Source organism: Ursus americanus, chromosome 13, assembly GCF_024610735.1.
Source record: "Ursus americanus isolate L20-20 chromosome 13, mUrsAme1.1.p, whole genome shotgun sequence".
Classification (NCBI taxonomy): Eukaryota; Metazoa; Chordata; class Mammalia; order Carnivora; family Ursidae; genus Ursus; species Ursus americanus.
Window position 1 is genome coordinate 41,596,587 of NC_142139.1, and position 22,136 is coordinate 41,618,722.

General features: G+C 39.1%; 1 protein-coding gene across 4 annotated transcripts in view; it reads left to right on the top strand.

Moving 5' to 3' along the window:
* Positions 1–21,958, top strand: part of TRIM2 (tripartite motif containing 2) — a 116,295-nt gene extending 94,337 nt beyond the window's left edge. For all 4 annotated transcript variants that reach the window (XM_087866526.1, XM_045798789.2, XM_045798791.2 and 1 more), the window contains exons 7-12: positions 1,728–1,831; positions 2,065–2,232; positions 7,867–8,035; positions 9,094–9,164; positions 13,690–13,830; positions 17,531–21,958. In XM_087866526.1, coding sequence (XP_087722652.1) covers positions 1,728–1,831; positions 2,065–2,232; positions 7,867–8,035; positions 9,094–9,164; positions 13,690–13,830; positions 17,531–17,683 — 806 coding nt within the window. In that variant the 3' untranslated portion in view covers positions 17,684–21,958. The remainder of the gene's footprint in view (positions 1–1,727; positions 1,832–2,064; positions 2,233–7,866; positions 8,036–9,093; positions 9,165–13,689; positions 13,831–17,530) is intronic.
* Positions 21,959–22,136: the final 178 nt, after the last annotated feature.

Here is a 22,136-nt window from a genome sequence, read left to right on the forward strand (position 1 = left end):
TTCAATTTTTGATGGCTGCATAATACTCCATTGTATGTATATACCACATCTTCTTTATCCATTCATCTGTCGATGGACATCTGGGGTCTTTCCATAGTTTGGCTATTGTGGACATTGCTGCTATAAACATTGGGGTACAGGTGTCCCTTTGGATTACTACATTTGTATCTTTGGGATAAATACCCAGTAGTGTAATTGTTAGGTCGTAGGGTAGCTCTATTTTCAACTTTTTGAGGAACCTCCATACTGTTTTCCAGAGTGGCTGCACCAGCTTGCATTCCCACCAATGGTGTAATAGGGTTCCACTTTCTCTGCATCCTCTTCAACATCTGCCGTTTCCTGCCTTGTTAATTTTAGCCATTCTGATGGGTGTGAGGTGGTAACTCATTGTGGTTTTGATTTGTACTTCCCTGATGCCGTGTGATGTTGAGCACTTTTTCATGTCTGTTGGCCATTTGTATGTCTTCTTTGGAGAAATGTCTGTTCATGTCTTCTGCCCATTTCTTGACTGGATTATTTGTTCCCTAGGTGTTGAGTTTGATGAGTTCTCTATAGATTTTGGATACTAGCCCTTTATCTGATATGTCATTTGCAAATATCTTCTTCTATTCTGTCGGTTATCTTTTGGTTTTGTTGACTGTTTCCTTTGTTGTGCAAAAGCTTCTTATCTTGATGAAGTCCCAATAGTTCATTTTTGCCCTTACTTCCCTTGCCTTTGGCGAGTGTCCAGGAAGAAGTTGCTGCGACCAAGGTCAAAGAGGTTGCCTCCTGTGTTCTCCTCAAGGATTTAGATGGATTCCTGTCTCACATTTAGGTCTTTCATCCATTTTGAGTCTGTTTCTGTGTATGGTGTAAGGAAATGGTCCAGTTTCATTCTTCTGCATGTGGCTGTCCAATTTTCTCAACATCATTTGTTGAAGAGACTGTCTTTTTTCCATTGGATATTCTTTCCTGCTTTGTCAAAGATTAGTTGACCATAGAGTTGAGAGTCCATTTCTGAGTTCTCTATGCTGTTCCATTGATATATGTATCTGTTTTTGTGCCAGTACCATGTTGTCTTGATTACAGTTGAAAGCTTCTTCTTAGAAGCTTCTTCAAGTCGGGTTTCTTCCAAGGGCTGCTGAGTGAGAGGGTGGGATTTCAGCAAAACTCTAAAATAAGGCCCTCTCCTCTTTTATATCCTTTTTTTTTTTTTTAAAGATTTTATTTATTTATTCGACAGAGATAGAGACAGCCAGCGAGAGAGGGAACACAAGCAGGGGGAGTGGGAGAGGAAGAAGCAGGCTCCCAGCAGAGGAGCCTGATGTGGGGCTCGATCCCATAACGCTGGGATCACGCCCTGAGCCGAAGGCAGACGCTTAACCGCTGTGCCACCCAGGCGCCCCCTCTTTTATATCCTTGATTGTAGTATTAGGTTTTTTATTGTTTCTTTGTGAAACCTAAATATATTTTAATATGATTATTAATATTAAAATAATATGCAGTTACAGCTTAAGCCTAGATTGCATTTGCCTAAAAAAGTGATTTTTTGCAAAGATTTTATTGGTTTGGAAGAGAAGTTTAGGAGTCTATGGATTAGGTCATGATGGGAGAGGTTCTCTTTTTAAGTATAATTTTAAAAAATACATTCTCAGGTTACCTATGGAAATCTGACTAATTCTCTTGAAGAAACTGAGAGATCTAATTCTCTATTGCTTAATTTCTGTGGTTTTGTAATTTGTTTCTAGGTACCAAAGGGAGAAATAAAGGAGAATTTACAAATCTTCAAGGGGTAGCTGCGTCTACAAGTGGAAAGATATTAATTGCAGATAGCAACAACCAATGTGTACAGGTACGGCCCCTAATTATATACCTTTATATGCATATTTTCCTACTTAAGACTTAAGATGCATGGTACAAAGAAAGAAAGAAAGGGAAGCTTACGATGTGGATAGGCTTTTCTTCAAATGGGGTTTGCATGTTCTGACCTGTGGTACGTGGGACACATGTTCTTGACTGTTTCTTCCTCACTAATTTCTGTGCTAGTTCACGTTCCAAGGAATGTCTTTTTTTTTTTTTTTGCAGATATTCTCCAATGACGGCCAGTTCAAAAGTCGGTTTGGCATACGAGGGCGCTCTCCCGGGCAGCTGCAGCGGCCCACAGGAGTAGCTGTGCATCCCAGCGGGGACATAATCATTGCAGACTATGATAATAAATGGGTTAGCATTTTCTCTTCGGATGGCAAGTTTAAGGTAAGATTAAGCTACCAACTGGCTGCTAAACAGTAGAGAGAAGAAACAGGAAATACAAGATGAATTTCAGCAAGTCTTCATATACAAAGCCACGTTGACGTGGTTACCTCTAACTTTGTTGGAGAGGAACAATGATATCGTCATAAATCTTATATATAGGAAATAGCGGCTTCATTTTATAAAGCAATGAGGTTGCTCAGTCACTTTCTTTTTACATATTATCAGATTTACCTAAAGTCAATGAAGAACAGCCGTAGGAAACGGTATTGAAGAGGCAATGGATATCTCCCAAATTAACCTGCAGATTGTCATGTATGAAGTGCCTTCTACTTTCTCAGGCCTGGGATAGATGATATGGGAGAAACAGAATTGTAAGACATGGTTTGTATCTTTGAAAAAAAATACAAGCCCCTTGAGGAAAAATGACACAGAACAATTTGTGTCAGCCTTCAATCAGTCATACATTGTTTGGTACAATCTGAAAAACTAGTGTTAAAATGTGTAAATAGGAATTGGAAGGACAAAAAAATGGCGGCTGGCTGCACAGGCAAAAGGTGAGTTGAGTTGCACTTTGCGGGGGGGAGGTCCCATCACTTTGACATATTTGCTCTTGTCCCCAGCATCATCTGTTTCTCCAGCAAGTCGCTGAAGAGTAGAGAGCCCTCTGGTGATACCAGAAATCTCTCTTCTAAGGTGTCATCAAAGAATATTATCGTGCAGCCTGTTTTCTGCATTTGTTCACAAGGAGATTATGAGACGCTTTGTCACAGGTGTTTTTGAAGGCCATAAGCACCGTGCCTTCTGCATCGCCCTATCCAGCCTACTAGAGGCTTCTCTTTCAGGTGACAGCATGAACTTTTGCTCAGAGAGATCAACACTTTGGAATCCCAAGTGTGCAACTTACTAACTACTGATATAAGTTCCATGAGCCTCAACAATCTCCTATGTCAAATTTGGATTAAAAAAAAATCTACAGGATTTGGATAAGGATTATAGGAGATTTGTTTCTGGATTTTATATTGCCTTGTATGAAATAGGCATCTAAGAAACGTTCTTTTCCATTGCTTCCAGTAACCCCGTCCAAAAAATGAAGTCTGTTTGATCAGCTGTGATTTGGACTTCAGGACATGCCAGCACCTGGTCAGAACTTCCTTTTCCAAATGTTCAGAGATGATGCTCTTCATAATCTGTTTTGGAATCCTGAAGAGTACACAAAGTTCACGCCGTAGTTTCTTATTGGAGGAATTTATATTTTCCTTTTTAAAGTTATTGGATCACTAGAGTCACCCCCTCATTTTTATTAAAACAAGTTACTTCCATAATTATTACCTTCAGGTTGGAGCCTCTGTTTTGTGTGGGGCCGCATCTTTTCAAGCTGGGAGAATAAAAAGCCGTTGTTTTTAACTCCACCATGTTACACACAAGTCTTCAATTGCCGTTGAGTTTTTTCTGTTCTGCTAGAAATTTGATAACTCCATATGATGGCCATGTGTACAGAAAGGTCTCTTGCCTTTCTGTATCTCTAACTTCCTCCCCTTCTTTTGTGTTTTCATAATTGTATCTGTAGTAAGACATAGCCAAATACAGCTTAAACATGAACAGAAGGAAGACTATCCAGTGAGTCCTTGAAAATACCCATCTAATTTGGAGACAACCCATTTCCTCTTGTTACATACTGTAGCGAAATCATGACTTTATAAATAAATGCTAAAATAACTATAAAAGCAGGAGTTTTGGGGCGCCTGGGTGGCTCAGTCGTTAAGTGTCTGCCTTTGACTCAGGTCATGATCCCAGGACCCTGGGTTCAAGCCTCACATCAGGCTCCCTGCTCAGAGGGAAGCCTGCTTCTCCCTCTCCCGCTCCCCCTGCTGGTGTTCCCTCTCTCGCTGTGTCTCTCTCTGTCCAATAAATCAATAAAATCCTAGGAAAAAAAAAAAAAAAGGGGTTTTATATCTAATATACTTAAATATTTTGTGTCTAATATATTAAAACATTTTGAAACCAGAGTTTTATATCTAGGAGAGAAGGGCTTCCTGAATTATGCATTTTTCATTCAATAGTTCAATCTGTACGTAATAGACACTTCCTGGAAGGTCTGGATCCTTATAGTTGGAATACTGTTGGTAGAAATTGGAATAAACAAGAACACTCATGCCCTCTAGAGGATTGGGGGAACGGATATGGTATAGTTTCAGCATACCCTTTTGTTTTCAGTAGGCATTGATCGGGGGTAAAAGGATAGCAAGTAAAAACAGTTTAGTACTGTAATGGGAGCTCATCCGACGGACCATATGCATGACCATTTACTGAGAGATACTTACCTTCTTTTCAGTGGGATTCAGTAAAATTAAACACGTGCTCAGAAAGACAAACCTCTAACACAAAGGTGGATTCTTCATATTTGTTCCTAGTTAATTCTAGAAATATAACAGCTTATCCCCTTTTCTTTCCTTTACTCACCAGATTCTTAGCTCTAATTTTCATTCCTCTCTGCTTCTGATTTTTTCCTTGCCGTCTTTTCTGCTGACGCACATCTTCCAGCCCATCTAGGAACCTTCCGTGACCCCAGAACAGATACAGAGGCCCCAGGCCACCGTATTCTAAAATATCTCATCTCTTCCTTCTTCAATTTAAGGATCTACTTGTTGAGTTAAAGACTCTTGTTTAATCGTTCCAAAGCCAGAGTCTAAAATATCTGCCCACTACTCTGTTTAAGACAGGGGACACATTGTCAGGCCAAATGCAGTAACTCTTAATTTCACGTGGTAAAATTCTAGTGCAGCTAGAGTAGGAGTGATGAAGGGAAAGTGGAAGGAAAAGAGGTTTACACTCAACATTTAAGGGTTTCTGTTTTGTTTTGTTCTGAAGACCTGCTCTAGCTCTTACCAGGTGATGGAATGGCAACAATTCTTTATTTTCTGTTTCTGTTCTGCATCATTATCTTCTGCTTGGTATTATGTGGCTGAATCATTCTAAAGTACAGCTAGTGTTCATAATGTTAGGTAGTAATAATATTCTTGCTGTAATAATCAGAGGGTCCTCTCTTCCTTTTGATGCCCACTGACGTATCTTCCATTATAACATGAAAGAATAACATGAAAGAAAGTATACAATTTCTTTACAAGCCATTATGGGATAGCCTCTTTGATCTCTGGGCTAGATTACAAAGTCAGAATCAAATTTATACAATAGATCCCCTTGCAAGAATCCCATTGTTTCCTTCCTAAGTAAATGTGTCTCTTTGTATTAAAGACATCAAATCTGAGTCTCCTCCATAAGCTTACAAGAATAAAAAATCGTGCATTGTCTGAACCCCCACTCTGAAAAATTCCCTGTCCCTCTCTCCGTATCCTCTTTCTGCACATACCTGCATGTCTCTGCTAGGAAAGAATTTAAGGTAATAACTTGTAAAATAAGCCAGGACTAAAGATATGGATTTGAGACTCTTACACACAGAGGTGGAAGTTGATGCCATTGAATAAATGAGATCTTAGAAGAAGTGTAGAGAATTACACTGTCCAATTTGGTAGCTACTAGCCCCAGTGGATACCGAGTTCTTGAAATGGGACTGGTCTGAACTGAGATGTGCAATGCATGTGAAATACACACTGGGTTTTAAAGACTTAGTAAAAAAGTGTAAAGTATTTCATCAATAATTTTAATATTGATTACGAGTTGAAATGATAACTTTTAGATATGTTAGGTCAAATACAATATATGATTAATGTAGTTTTCCTTTTTTCTTTGTTTTTTTCGATGTTGGGTACTAGAAAAATCTTAATTCCATATATGGCTCCTGTTATATTTCTGTCAGGCAGCGCTAATATAGAGAGAGAAAATAAGAGGACTAAAACAGAACCTATGAAAATATAAATTTGGGGGGATTAAAAATTTTAATTTAGGGGCGCCTGGGTGGCTCAGCGGTTAAGCGTCTGCCTTCGGCTCACGGCGTGATCCCGGCGTTCTGGGATCGAGCCCCACGTCAGGCTCTTCTGCTGCGAGCCTGCCTGTTCCTCTCCCACTCCCCCTGCTTGTGTTCCCCCTCTCACTGGCTGTCTCTCTGTCTCTGTTGAATGAATAAATAAAATCTTTAAAAATTTTTTTTTTAATTTAAAAAGTAATACACCCAAACAGGTTTTTAAAATAACCCTACAGATGAGCACAAAATGAAAAGTCAGAGTTTCTCTTGCCGCCACTAGTATCACTGGTTTCTTACTTTGTCTTCCAGGAATATGTATACAGATATAAACATATTTAATTCAGGTGGGCTCCGACCTATACCCACAGTTCAGTACCTTGCTTTGCTTAATAATAGACTTGAGAAAGCATTTATAAAAACACATAGAGAGCTCCCCATCCCGCTAAGCCTCGGTGCCTGGGAGAGCGGTGGCTCTTGCCTCCTCCCTCCCTTCTCAGGCGCTCTGCCTGGCGGCTGCCTCATCTTAGGTCCTCCTCCTCCTTCCTTGTCTACAGTGACCCGTCGCATTTTTTTGTTCTCTTTGGTTTCTGACATCGCCTGTTTGAATTCTCCCAAATCTACCAAATCAGACACTCAATACCAGGCACTTTTAAAAAGGACCCAGTGACCGTATTTGTCTCTGTAATGTGACTGAGACCTCCTCCAGGGTAGGGGCTGGTCTCGCCTTCGTCGACAGGGTGCCTGGAATCATCAGCTTCAGAGCTGGTGCTCCATTGGTGTTTGTAGCCTTAGTACATAAATGGGTGAACAAGTAAAGTACTTCTTCATGTCGCTATAAAAGTAAAGATATACGACGTGCCTTTCCTAGCAAACAGGCATTTATATAATCTACTCAGAAAAATGAGTAAGATTTAAAATGCATATGGTATGTGTTAGAAATCGAATGCTTTTTTCCCATCTTAAGATACTGAAAACCGGAACTATTCAATCATCATGATCACCCTAAATAATGTGAGACTTTTCAAATCAATATATCCAGCAAATATTTGTTCAGTACCTGTTGGGCACCAAGAAGTGTGCTAGGCTGTGAGTACACAGTCGTGGATAAAACAGGCATGATTCCTGCCTGCGTGGACCTTAACACTGCTGAAGTGCAATGGCAGATGCTTGGCAATTTTGATGTTAATTATGATCCACGATAGTGATAATGATAGCTTCCCTTTAATGACAGCTTAATCTGGGCTGTATTCTACGCTAAACACTTACCGACATTGTTTTGCTTAGTATGTGTTCCAAAAATGCCATTGGAAGTTACTGAAGTCTTTTTTTTTTGTACATTTTTTAATACATAAGGAATCTGAACCTTGAGGAAATCAAGTGCATTTGTGCTATTCGAGGTGTGTCTAAAGCAAGCGACAGGCGTAGAACTGTCTCCCTACTCGTGATCCCGTGATCTCTTGCAAGACCACATTGCGTCTTTACAAGGGAACTGTGACCTCAGTTAAGAGGATTCGAGAACATTTTTGGTGGTGATCCCCTTAAAGAGTAAGGATTTCTCATACATCTTAGTAGCAGATAACGGATGGGACAAAAACAGAAGATCGTTGTGACCTGAGTAGTTGTGCACCCCTGTTTGAACATTCAGGTCCCTGTGCATGCCTTCCTGCATGTTCCACAGTGTTTTAAACCTCGTTCTCTGTGCTTGTTCCTAACAGACAAAAATTGGATCAGGAAAGTTGATGGGGCCCAAAGGAGTCTCTGTGGACCGCAACGGGCACATCATTGTGGTGGACAACAAGGCGTGCTGCGTGTTTATCTTCCAGCCAAACGGGAAGATAGTCACCAGGTTTGGTAGCCGAGGAAATGGGGACAGGCAGTTTGCAGGTACACTCGATGGTAATATGTAAACCCCCTTTTTTATGCTTCTTCTGCTCACATTTGCATGATGTTGGAGCATGTGGAAGATGCCTCAGTCCCCAGTGTGTTTGCTGGCTTTGGGAAAGATATTGGGGATGAAATCTAAGCGAAAGCATGGTGGGATGCTTCTCAGTGACTCCACTGGCAGTGAGTCGAACTGCAGTCCATGTGTGGTTTTTATTGGCTGCCAAGTACAACTCCAAAGTCTAATCTTTGAATATGAATATTAAGTAGAACATAAATTTTAAGATAAAATATTTGTAAAATAAAAATGGTTGACAGACAGTGGAGCACTTCCTAGCTCTCCCTAGCTGTGGCTTTGTGAAGAGCTTCTGAATGGGAATTTTTTTCACCTTCCTAGGTGATGATAAGAGAGCAGGACTTTAGAATGTTCAGGAAGGGCAGTTCTGTTACCTCTCTTTTTGGTGTACCCCTTTGCAAGCACAAGCTTCTTAGTTTTTCACATCTGCAAGAGGCTGAAAGCAGTTTATTACATTTTCTTTTTGAAAGGATGCTTTTGGCACTTGACAACAATTTGCATCATCTTTTTTTGTGCTTTGTCTCCAGTGCTGCCAGGTTCTGAATGTCACCCCAAATTAGCAAGTATGGGTTTCTGCTCCACTTTTTTAAAAATATTAAATATTGGAGTCTTTTTTCCTAGGACTGAGAATCCCCACACCTTCCCCAGGGGGAAGTAAGGGCCCTGGAGGGATTAAGGTGTCCTCAGGGAAGCTGGCAGACGTGACTTTCAGACGGTGGCGTGGAGAATGAATTCTGATGCTTATCGCTCATCCCACTTCATAGGGCTGTTGGCGCGCTCAGCTTGCTCTAAAGCCAGATAGATAGTCCCACGTGTGGAAGGGTAGAGGACCCAGGCGATCTAGAGCCAGAGTTCTTTTAAGAACGGAGCCTGTCATTCTTTGTTCGTTCTTAGATATCGAATAGGTTAAGGTTTGTCACTGCTGGGTTGTTGTAATCATTTTTATTGTTACAGTCGTCACATATTTTTTTCACCTTTATTGCAGGTCCCCATTTTGCAGCTGTAAACAGCAATAATGAGATCATTGTTACGGATTTCCATAATCATTCTGTCAAGGTACGATCAACACATCAATTGTTCTTGTCTTTTAACTGCTTTTATTGAGAAATCAGTCCGAGAGAAGAGAATATAATACTGACAAATGCACAGGAGCTCAAGGAGTCAACTTAAAAGAGTAGATTCTGCTTCTCCCTGAGATGCAGGTTTGAATTTGGACATAGAGACTTTGGAGAGTCAGAAAATTGAACAGAACAGGGTGATTGATGAGTTTCTTAATTTGAAATGGGCATAGAGGTGACTTAAAAATGAAATTTGAAAAAGCAGTTACTTCACCACTTAGGCAGAACTTTCTGAAGCTTCGTATTCGTGGCTAGTCAGTAAATTAACCCAGGGTCACTTTTCCCATTGTCTGCATCATAATGCATTTCAAACAAAGTTACATATGAAACTCTGCTACAACCACAGATTTGGGGAGGGAAACAGCCCTCGTATACATTCCTAGAGCTATTCCACACTTCTTAGCATGCCCTCACACACTTGGTGTTCCCTAGAATACAGTGCCCATTCCCCTCGCCGGAACAGTGCGGTACATCTTTCTTAGTAGGTATAAGGGGGAGGGAAGATACGACATTCATTGTGAGCCAGTCACGAAATAGAAAAATGAATCAAAACAGATTTCTCATTTTACCGAAATGAGGACATGTTTCGTAACATTCTAAACCACGATTCTCAAGGTGTGGTGTGTGTTCCACTGAAAAGACGTCACGTGGTCACGGGGAGTGCGCTGGCAGACATTTTTATTTTTATTTTGAGAGTTATAGGTTTATTTTTAGGGTGACCTCTGTTTACATCAACTGGTACTGGTTTGTACTTCTAGAAGTGATATAAAGTTTTCCTTGTAAGTAAATTCATTGAGATTTTTGAAAGTGAGGCTTTTTTTTTTTTTTTTTAGATTTTTGAAATTTATTTGTCTGAGAGAGAGGGAGAGCACGAGCAGGGAGGGTGGCAGGCAGAGGGAGAAGCAGGCTCCCTGCTGACAAGGAGCCTGATGCAGGACTCGATTCTGGGACCCTGGGATCATGACCTGAGCCAAAGCAGACGCTTAACTGGGCTGAGCCACCCAGGCGCCCCTAAAGTGAGGCATTTTTAAAGGAAGGATAATAAGGAAACAGCATGGGTGGTGTAGACCAGTGATTAAAGTTTGCACTTAGAGACAACCATTGGGCAACTAAAGTGAAAAATAGTTCGTTCTTGTTGATAACTGGAATAGCTGCGTAGGGGTAGGATTTCAACACCCAAAGGTGTTGAATCTCTCTTCTGAGTCCTTCACTGCTTCATTTCCTCAGCTTGTCCCCGAAGGCATCTTTAACCTGAGTAAATGGAAAGGTTTTGAGCTTTTTTGGTGGGTGCCAAGTTCCTGTGCAAAGAATAGAGCAGAGTGGGCTGTGGTGATGGGGCAGGAGGAGGAGAAAGGATGCCCACCGTGGCTTACTTCTCAGGCTGCTTCCCGCGTGTTGTCTCCCCCAAGTTGCTGCCATAGTGGTAGAGCTCTGTCCCCACTCCCCCCACTGCCCTCAGGGTCTCTCTCTCCACAGGACCTGGCTTGGTAAAAGGAAGAGGACTGTGGGAAAAGTAGTGGTAGTGGCGGGGAGGAGGGAAGCATCAAAGAGGCAGTAGGGATTGGGCTCTAGACTATCCTCCCAGGGGGCTGGAACAGTCCTGTGTGAGGAGAGTAACCAGAGAGGAGTAATAGGCTGTTATCACACTTCTATCCCTCACTCCCTTTATGGAGGAATCATTTAACTAGAGGGCATTTAAGCAGAAGATAACCCGTGTCGATCAACAAAGGCCAGCAAACGCCTGGCAAAGATGCGGCCCAGCCCCACCGAAAGACAGTCCTATTAATCAAGTTGCTCTTTTCTACTAAGCGCAACTGTGGCCTCAGAGCCTTTCCGTCCCAGTGCTCCAGGCAGCCTCTATGAATCAACTGGCATTGGTATGTGGGAGGACTCCTATTTACCAGCCCTGGCTGACAATGTAGAAGGAAATAAAACCTATGTAAGTAATCAAAATGCAAGGCAGATAGCAATAAACTATTTCTTTAAAATAGGTGCCTATAAATAAAGTTCTGTAAGTATCCAGAAGAAAACAAAGAGCAGATTTCTGTAACTAAGACTATCAGGGAAGACTTCCAAGTGGAGGTGGTATTTGAGGTGAGCGGAATTTTGAAATCAGGAAAGGATTATCAAAGTTACCAAAAACGTGCTGTAAAAACTTGTTATAAAAATCAAAGCTGTAAAAACGATTTCAGCTCATGCATCTGCCTCTTAATATGTTTTCATCTGAATAATTTATTAGCAATTAAATGATGTTTTAGGTGGGAAAAATAGAAAGTATGAGAAATTTATAATTACTAAGATTCTGAGAACTCTTCAAATTTTAAGTACAAACTTTCAGTACAGTAGAGGTAGATTATTTTAGTAATTTAAATTCAGTTTTTCTCTTATTTAAGAAAACCAGTGTATTTTGTTTTTTCTCTTCATTGTGATAGCTGTTGCTGTATAGCTTTTATGGAATAGCTGGGCTTTTGTTTCGCATGTAACACATGGCACTTAGCAGCGGTTCTGGATTCCAGTCACTTCTCTGTTGGTCAGCGTGAAACCCGTGCCTGCAGGTCAGGGCTAACAGATGGTCGGGTTCTTTGGCTACCTGCAGCGTGCAATCTCTTTTCATTGCAAAACAAGTAAGACTAAATTTGGCATTCTCCATCATTCCAAAATAGAGCAGAAGCATTTGAGCCATTTGGATCATGCCAAGGAAAACATACTTCCTCAGAGAGATCAGTACAAACAAACAAAAAGATTATTGGTAGGACTTAATAAGGGAAAGACCCGAGAATAATAGATTGTGTCCTCACCAGCAAACAAACACTCTCATTGGTCTTTGAAACAAGAATGTTTTGTGTGAAAGGAGATAAAAGGAGTCGGGAAAGATTTTTTAAAACATAACATCGTAGCAAAAGCTGGTTCTTGTCTCATCCTTTCCAAAGAACCAAAGAGGTAGCTTACTTACTTGGCAAGTTGTGTAATTAATTCAAGAAGCAATCATGATTCTTTTTCTTCATCTTTTTTTTTTTTTTTAAGATTTTATTTATTTATTTAACAGAGATAGAGACAGCCAGCGAGAGAGGGAACACAAGCAGGGGGAGTGGGAGAGGAAGAAGCAGGCTCATAGCGGAGGAGCCTGATGTGGGGCTCGATCCCACAACGCCGGGATCACGCCCTGAGCCAAAGGCAGACGCTTAACCGCTGTGCCACCCAGGCACCCCTCTTTTTCTTCATCTTAAAGGAAGTTTAGCCTTTAGAGATGGAAGTGTCTCGCTTCTCTTTCCCAATGTACATAACTAAAAGAAAGAGTCATTTCCATCTTTCATGATCACAGAGGTGGCAATAGGAAAATCTGTAAAAGGTCCTGAGGTTATTTTCAAATTAGATCTGCACTCGGGTATAGTGAACTCCCTCAGTTCCACATTTTAGGAACCCTTACTCTCATGGTGCTTTGCGTGTAATACTTTTTGATTTGTTAAAGAGTATTTCTACACATGTAGGCTAGATGATAATGGAAGCTTAAAATAATATACCTGAAGATACTTCACAACCATTAAGTATCGTCTGAATCATCAAGATAAAAATCATGCTTTCTATATCTTATATTTAAACACATATTAAAAATTTAATTCTCTCCAAATCAATAATCTGTATTTGATACAAATACGGTAATATTCCATTAATAAGAATATTTAATTACCCACAATGACCCATTGCTCTTCCGTATCAGATATTAGGGAATTTGCCGAAGAGTTCTGTTTAGCTCCCCACGTCTGTCAGCCCCGGCCCCCAGTAAGCTCCATCCATCAAAGGCTCATGGTCATATGAACTCTCTATTTTAACTAAATATATATTGAGAAAAAAAATATAGAAAAGCCTTTCTCTTAATTCCTCACCTGTGCCATCAAACACACACACACTCACTTGCGTGCGCGCGCCCATGCACACTTCCCTGATGTAAGTGTGAAGTCCGGCCTTCTCTTTCCCGTGTTGACTTTGCAAAATGGTAATGAATTCTGAGCTTCTGGCCTAACAAAAACTCCTAGGTCCTGATCCAACTTTGATCATCCATCCTGTTAGAAATATGATGCCTGCCCTTGAAATTTAGCTATTTATTTAAAGGCAGAAAGAATAATATTGTTGAAAATTATAGTTCCACTTTCTCATCCTACCTTATATTTGTATATATTTTATAATTTATAACAAAAGTATTTTTCCTGTAAGTATTCAATAACCAGATATAGGCTAGAAATAAGAAGTGATTTAACAAACAATAAATCAAATTTATATAGCAAATTGGGGAACCATAAGTGATATGGGGGTCTACTTTGTAGACTTTTTTTCTTTTTTAGAATGTCTTAAATCATAGGTCTTGTTATAAAAAACCTGCTCTGATACATATTTTTTAATACTCCTAATGTTGGCTCAACTGTTTTCAATTTAAAATAAAATAATTTTAAAAATATCTCATACAGGTGTTTAATCAGGAGGGCGAATTCATGTTGAAGTTTGGCTCAAATGGAGAAGGAAACGGGCAGTTTAATGCTCCAACAGGTGTAGCAGTGGATTCGAATGGAAACATCATTGTAGCAGACTGGGGAAACAGCAGGATCCAGGTAAATGAAAATGCTAATGTATTTGTTTAGAGTGATTGTTACTCGTTGAAAGTGAAGAATTGGCTGTCTCCCAACTGGAATGTTTTCCGTTCTTCATTGGTTAGGGTCTTCATAGACCATAGGTAATCTCACCAGAAGTGCTGAACTAAGGAAGGTGGAGTAGAAAAAAACATCAACAGCTTACCAGAGTGAAACCCTCTGAAACTGGGAATTTTTAACATGAATCCCATAGACACCCCCCCCAAAGTATGTATGGATAGAACTCAAGAGGTCTATTGAACAAAAATATTATATTACTATTTTTACTAGCTTCTAACTAAAAACTATCATTTTCTTTAATTACGAACATAGGCAACAATCGCAGTAGTTTTAGTAATACCTATAACTTTGTCACCAAGAGGAATCACAGAAATTTCCATAGTATAGTTGCAGAGGTCTTGAATTATCATTTATGCTCATCACTTTAAAAAAAAATAGTCAATATTAGACCCATCACTATTTCTTGGTACTTTAATGTGTTGGTTAAAAAAGTACACGTATTACTATATCGCAATTTTGTAGAATTTTGATAACTATATTTTAATATAATTGTTTTCCTTTATAATCCCATGTATTTTGTTTTATGCATTTAAAATCATTATTCTGCTGAATAACCTGAATCAAAGGGGAGGTCTCAAGGAAAATTTAAAAATGCATTGCACTGAATGAAAATGCAAATACAGCATATCGAAGTTTATGGAGTGCAGTTAAGACAGTCCAGAGAGGCAGATTCTTTTTCTCCAGCTTTATTGAGATATAATTGACCTACCACATTGTGTGACTTTAAGGTGTACAGTGTGTTGATCTGATACACTTATATATTGCAAAAGGATTACCACCGTAGCTTTAGCCAGCACCGCCTTTTCACCATCACATTGTTAGCATTTCTTTTTTGTGGTGACAACATACAGATCTACTCTCTTAGCAACTTTCAAGTACCTAAGACAGTTTTATTAACTATAATTACCACACTGTGCATTAGATCCCCAGAACTTAACCAACCTCTAACTGGAAGTTTATACCCTTTGACCAGCTTCTCTCCATTTCCCCCACTCTTCAGCCCTGGTAACCACCATTCTACATGAGAGGGAAATTAATAACGCTAAATGCTTACATTAGAAAGTCAGAAATCAATAATCTGAGCTCCTACCTCAAGAAGCTAGAAAAAGAGGAGCAAAACAAACTGAAAGCAAGCAGAGGAAAGGAAATAGTGAAGATAGGATTGGAAATCAATGAAATGCAAGGCAAACAATAGAGAAATTCAGTGAAACAGAAAGTTGGTTCACTGAAAAGATCAATAAAATTGACAAACCTCTAGCAAGAATGATGAAGGGAAAGACACAGAATACTAATATAATTACAGAGTCTGCAGGCATACAGAAATTCTGTGAACAACTCTACATGCTTAAATTTGACAATTTAGATGAAACGGACCAATTCCTTGAAAAGTACAAATTCCACAACTCACCCAATACAAAACAAATAATTTGAATATCCCAAAGACTATTAAGGAAATTTAGTTCATAATTTTAAAACTCCGCAAGAAGAAATGTCCAGACTCAGATGGTTTCACTGGAGTATTTTACTAAACTGGGTAAAAGGTACACAGGATTTCTCTGTACTATCTTTGCAACTTCCTGTGTATCTATAATTATTTCAAAATTAAAAGTTAACAAACACATTTAAAAAGTAATAATGAATTTAAATATGTTTTCGTGGTTTGGGATTAATGGTGTCACGAATGGCATTTGGCCTTTTAGTTGGGTATAAAAAATAATAAAAATGGTTATAGTCCAGAAAAAAAAATATTAAAAACTGTTTTGAGAAAGGGGTCTGTAGTCTTTGCCAGACAAACGGATTTTGTCACAAAATCACAAAAGTGTGATTTTTTTTTTCTAAATTAAGAACAAGGATTTTGAATCCTCAAACTAAAGAAAGACTATTCTTTTCTCCCATTGCCTCTGTGTAAGCAACTGCATGAATCTAAACATACATTTGCAGACAGGGCTATTCATCCTTGCTGATGTGGCCCTGTGCAGAGCTCGTAGGACCTCAGAATGCACTGGTTAAATCTAGTAGCATCCAGATATCTTTGTGAAGACAGCAGTGGTCAACAGTTTACATCCGATGTACGTATTTACTTCTCAGGAAAGGACTAAGGAGCACCTGGCTGGCTCAGTCAGTAGACCATGTGACTCTTGATCTCGGGGTTTTAAGTTCAAGCCCAACAATGGGTGTAGAGATTACTTAAAAAAGATAAATGAAATCTTAAAATAGAAGAAAGATTGAGACTATAAATGTAACTCTAAATACTTTTATTTCTCCGTTATATTTATCTTGCTTAATTATGCCAGCACACATCTATATTTGAAAGAGGCATTCTCTATGTGAGGGAAAGCCAGAAGCCAGACAGGGAACTAAGTTCACAAAGCAGTTCTGTATAGGACCATAGATGCTAAGCTGTTTGGATTGTGGCCCTCATAAGCACCTGCCTCATCACACTGCCTTTTAAAACACCTATGGGCCTAACAGAATGGTCAGAATAAACCAGCCTGGGCCTTACGAAGGAGAAGTGTTCCTTTTATTTCACCATGGCAGAAACTCACAGACCAAAAGGAGACTGCTTCATATCCAAATGTACATGGGGCACCTGGGTGGCTCAGTCTGTTAAACATCTGACTTTTGATTTCGGCTCAGGTCATGATTTCAGGGTCGTGAGATGGAACCCCACAGGGGGTTCTGCTCTGGGCATGGAGCCTGCTTAAGATTCTCTCCCTCTCCTTCTGCGCCTTCCCCATAGAAAACAAAACAAAACAAATGTTGTGGGGCACCTGGTTGGTTCAGTTGTTAGAGCATGTGGCTCTTGATCTTGGGGTTGTGAGTTGGAACTCCATGTTGGGTCTATGTAGAGATTACTTAAAAATAAAATCTTAAAAAAAAAAAACAACCCACAAATGTACGTAGTCAAACCATTGACTTCTTATAACTCCCTCTTTACCTCTTTTCTGAAAAGGAAAAAAATGATCTTTATCTTCTCATTGTATATTATGACTTGCAACCATACCTCTGGGGTGTAGTTGCTGATTTTTCTCCGTTATGATTAGGAATAAAAGAGGGATGTGAGGCTGGAAGGGGGGAAAGTGGAGGCTGAGAGTAAGAAACGAGAGTCATTCATTTTCAGGCCCCACCAAAGGCTATTCCCCTCAAACTGACCACTGCAAGAATGGAAGTGAGATCTGTTGGCCAATGGCATGCTCCTTGTCAGTGACTCTGGGGTATAGAGAATGAGACGAGAAAAAGCAAGGTTAAGTAGAGGGAAGGATTGACTATGCGGTAGTGACCTAAACAAACCTATGGGCTTACCTGCATGCTTTCTCTAAAGATTCATTTTTATTTACTTTAGAGAGTGAGGGAGCGGCAGAGGGAGAGAGGGTCTTAAGCAGACCCTATGTGGTGCACAGAGCCGCACTCGGAGCTCGATCTCACAGCCCTGAGGTCATCACCATCTGAGCCAAAACCAAGAGTTAGATGCCTAACCGACTGCGCCCCCCAAGTGCTGCATACACGCATGCTTTTATATTGACTGTATGGTTTTCTAACTCCTATTTTATCCTACTACTATAACTTTGCCTATAACACTCTGACTTTATATTTTTTACAGGTTTTTGATGGAAGTGGCTCGTTTTTGTCCTACATTAACACATCTGCTGACCCACTCTATGGCCCCCAAGGCCTGGCCCTCACTTCGGACGGCCATGTTGTGGTTGCAGACTCTGGAAACCACTGTTTCAAGGTCTACCGGTACTTACAGTAATGGTGGGCAGCTGGACAGCCCCTTACAAAGGTCTTGCACTATAAACTGGAATGGATTTCTCAACGCGGGACCAGATTACACTAGACTTTCCATCCTAGAAGGAATCATTGGTGAACTTTCCAAGGTTATTTCCGAATGTAAACTATTTCCTTGAACACTGCATATCTGATTTCTGTAATTCACCTTTTAGGGTTTAAAGAAAAGAAATCCCTTCTACTGAATCTATGGAAACTGCAAAGTTTTACACCTGTGAACTATGGCTTATCGGACAGGGATTGATGTAGTTGAACTGATTTTTGCAAATCAAACACACACTAAAAAAAAAGAAGCTAGAATATTTAAAGGTATTCGTTAATCCTGTGAATGGTAGCTTTTGTTCAGAGCTTCCAAAAACGATACAAAACAAAAACAGAATCTGTTGCAGTTATATACTTTATTTAAGTTCGGTTACAAGACCCGGGGGATCTTCTAACCTCACTTTTACAGTAGGTATTACTCATGTGACATTTTTTGGTTATCGATAACTACATATACATTAGGAAAAAATAAGAGTGTCTTGCAGAACCCTCCCAGCTGTGATTAGGCAGGGCTCTTGAGTTTAGCACTTAAAAACCACTGCAAATTTCCCGTCCTTTCTGGGTTACATGCAAGATCCTTTTTGTGTGTTCTTTTCACCTTTTCTCTCCTGCTCACCTTATATCAAAAAACAAAGCCCATTTTCAGGGAAACCTGAAATTCCCAATGCTTTGAAAAGCATATTACAATAGCAAATGCAACCTTTTGGCAAACAAACAGCCCCCTCAACTCCAGACTAATGCACTAGAACATAATCGAGAAAAAGTTAGCCACGTTTTATGTGCCAGTGTTCTCACGTGTCTCTCCTCTTCCACTTCCCGAAAGCGAAAGCTTTACCTCCTGCAAAAATGTCAGCACATGTAGTAGGACACCAGTATCCTAGGACAGAGAGCCATAAGTAGCCCTTTGGAGGACTGATGGTGTCAACCAAAGGCATGTGGTTGATTAATGGTTTCCCCTTAGAAAGCAAGTGTTACCAAAGTCGTGTTATCTCGAGAGCATTACAGGTAAGGGCATGTTACGGTTATTTATCATTGTCTAATGAATAGTAGAGGCATTCAAGGACTATGTATACATGATTAGGGTAAGGTAGGATGTATCATATATATATATATATATAGCTGAATCTTTGGTGTATTGGAATAGGCAGCACTCTGAAAGACGGAAGCATCGTCCAGCACATTCCTTTACTGCGCAGTTTAAAGCCGTCCTCACAGAGTAAGCCCTAAAACAGGTTTAATTTTCACCATTTTCCAGTAATGATGATATCGGCTGACTTTTAGTCAGAAAAATGGCCTTCTGTGCTTTCAAAAACAAAACAAAAACAGGTCGAAAGAAAGAGAAACGTCGAACTTGAGTTACATTTAATTTAAGTACACATGCGTTTGGAGAATAATTTAGTCAATTGTTAATCTGTCATTGATACTGTAAAATAAGATGTGGTCTGTTTCCACTGTTTAATTTTCTACTCAGTTCTACCAAATAGGATGTCATGTTTGGCATTTTCGATAATGACTTTGGGATCTTTTTCACTGAAAGCACCTTAGAACTGTACTATAAGAAAACATTTCCCATATGTATAATGATATGTGATGTTTATTACTCATTAATTTATAATTCAGTTGTTCTCTTATATGGGACTTTTTTAAATTTAGAAGGAAAATCTAGCTACTTCCAATTGTCTATCAAATTGATTATGCCCAAATCAACCTCTGAAAGAAAATTTTTCAGGAAGATTTACATTTAGGTTTACTTTTTTTTTTTAGTTAGGTAGAGGTTTCAGACAAAGTTGTAAAATTCAATAGCCTTTTTAGAATGTTAAACATCTTACTGTTTCCTAATAACATCAGCAAACTAAGTCTTTGAATTTAAACATTTGCATTTAATGAGTGCTTCTAGGTGCCAGGCACCCTTGGCACTGGGGAAACAGTGATGGATGAAACAGACAGAAATCCCTGCCTGCCTGAAGCTTACACTCTGGGGAGGAATTTCATTTTGCCATTTGCTAACATTCTGCATTCAGGGTAAGCTAGACTCTTGATAGCTTCTAGACTGTTTAAAAGAAAACTTTTTAAATTGGTTTAATTAATGTTGGTTTACTTTCACAAGTGAAAATGGCTTCCTATTTAGATTCTGTCACAGGCTGTTGGTCTTAAGACTAGTTTACTGAAAAGAGGTTTTTTGCACAACATCGAAATTGTATTTGTGAATTTCGAAGTTAACCAGCCATCATACCATAACTGGATATCTCAATAATAGATTGAATACAAGGCTAATTTTTTTTTTAATCTGTCAATATTGGCACAAACTGGAATGGAAGAATAGATACTTCAGCTCAGACCTGTTCCACTATCTGTTACTAAAACACATGCTATGGGCACTCCAAGAAACACTGTTTTTCCCCCAGAAACATTTAATCATGTATGTTATAGATAACATTTCACATTTGGATACATAGGAGCATTTACTGTATTTCTTAGTAAGCATATTTGAGGGGGGGGGAAGTGCTGCTGATAAGATACGAATAGACAAGATTTAAATGCAATTTTGGCAACATTCTATGGAAAATGGTTCCTGGTAAACTGAGAAGGATATTAAAATAAGTGACTTTTTTTTCCCTGAGCTATCATTATTGTTCGATTTCTCCTTGTCAAGTGTACAGAACCTGTCATACATTCATGATAAGTAGCACTGAAAAATTACCCATTCAAATGTCCCCTGGGCACTTAATGGCAAAAGATTGCCAGTTCGAATGTAAAGGTCAGTGACAATGCATGCCTGGCCGAATCAGACCTCCCCTGCTGGACTCTGGGGACATAGTCACTTGACCATCCAGAAACACATGAAGAAAAAGCCTTTATGACTGTTCACCATTGTTTTAATGGTACTTAGTATCTTGATCAAACTTTAGTCTCCAGTAACAAGTCCCCGAGTTTCCTCATTTTCATTTACCCTTTGACTAGATTTGAGACAAAGAAATACTACAGGTCGTGCAACTAGAAGACACTTGCTTCTACTACTAAATATACAGGGTATGTCCTCACTTGGAGTTAACTGGAATAGCAGTACGGCAGCAAGTGTCTCTGGATCCTTCCCACCGAAGGATTCACATCAGCGCTTTGGTAATACCTACTGAGTGAAATGGGAGGAAATAGCAAATGAACATTAGGTACTGTGCCGATTACTTCAAATGGGAAAAACCTTTTTGTACACTTGGACTCTATAGTATCCTCCTTATTCACCAGCTTCTGAAGAGGGAGGAGTATTTTTAGTTTAATAATTTAAAAAGAAGACCGTTCCAGGTAGGATAAAATTGAAGCTATTTGCTGCAAACATTATCTAATTTTGCTTAAAGTCGAAAGTCGTAATACTGTTGCATTCTGTCAATGTTGCAGGGTTTTAAACTTTTCAATTATTTTAATATTTTTGATAACTAGGAATCTAGTATTGCCATAAAGGAAACTAAGTGCCCATTAAAGATTTGTTTGGTATAAATAAATGATTTTTTTGGTTTTATTTTAAATGACAGTAAGCTACAAATCATGATGTTAATCTTAGAACTTTCTGAAGATGAACTGTGTGGCAGTGATTGTGTGGTCTGTTTGTGGAGAATGTATGAAAGCTATTCATATTCTAAAATAGATTAATAAATCGGCCATGTTGTCCCAATGAATGTACAGCACGTCCATTAACTTTCAAAAGCAACACAGCCTTAAACTCAATGCTTTTGCTTTATGACATGGGAATGTTCTGTCATCAACAGAGTGTATTCTTGTAATAGGATTCTTTATATCATTCTCAATTCTATTGCCTTTCAATCCTATGTATGAGTATTAAGGGTTTTTGCTTCCTTTTTTTTCTTTTTAAATTTTGTACATTCCATCTTTCTAGGTCTGTTTCATACGTTTTGTGTATAGAACACTAAGTCTTGCGCTCTCTGACATTGATACTGATATATTCTCATCTGTTCCTTTATGACTCGAAATGCTGACTGCCTATTTAAAGAAAAGAATGAACGCTGTGCATCAAAGTGTTTGTATGTTCGTAGCTACATACGTACCACAGTATTTTGGATGCTTTAGTCTACAATAAAACTTTAAATTAATTCTGTCTTGAAACATAGGAGAAACAAGATTCATGTGTATATCTTTACCATGCACAAAATCTCAAATCATTATAATAAAGCTTGTTTTCTCCGTTTCCAGGGTGAATGTTTATTTATTGTAGGTATTGTTTGCTTTTTTAGAAGAGGGAAATGAAGAAATGTTCTAGAATATGTGGCAGATATCAATACCTCCACCAAACTGTTTAAAGTAGTAAAATTTTTATTGTTTATGATACCAATAATCTGGTTAGCATTTAAGGATGTATCTTAGAT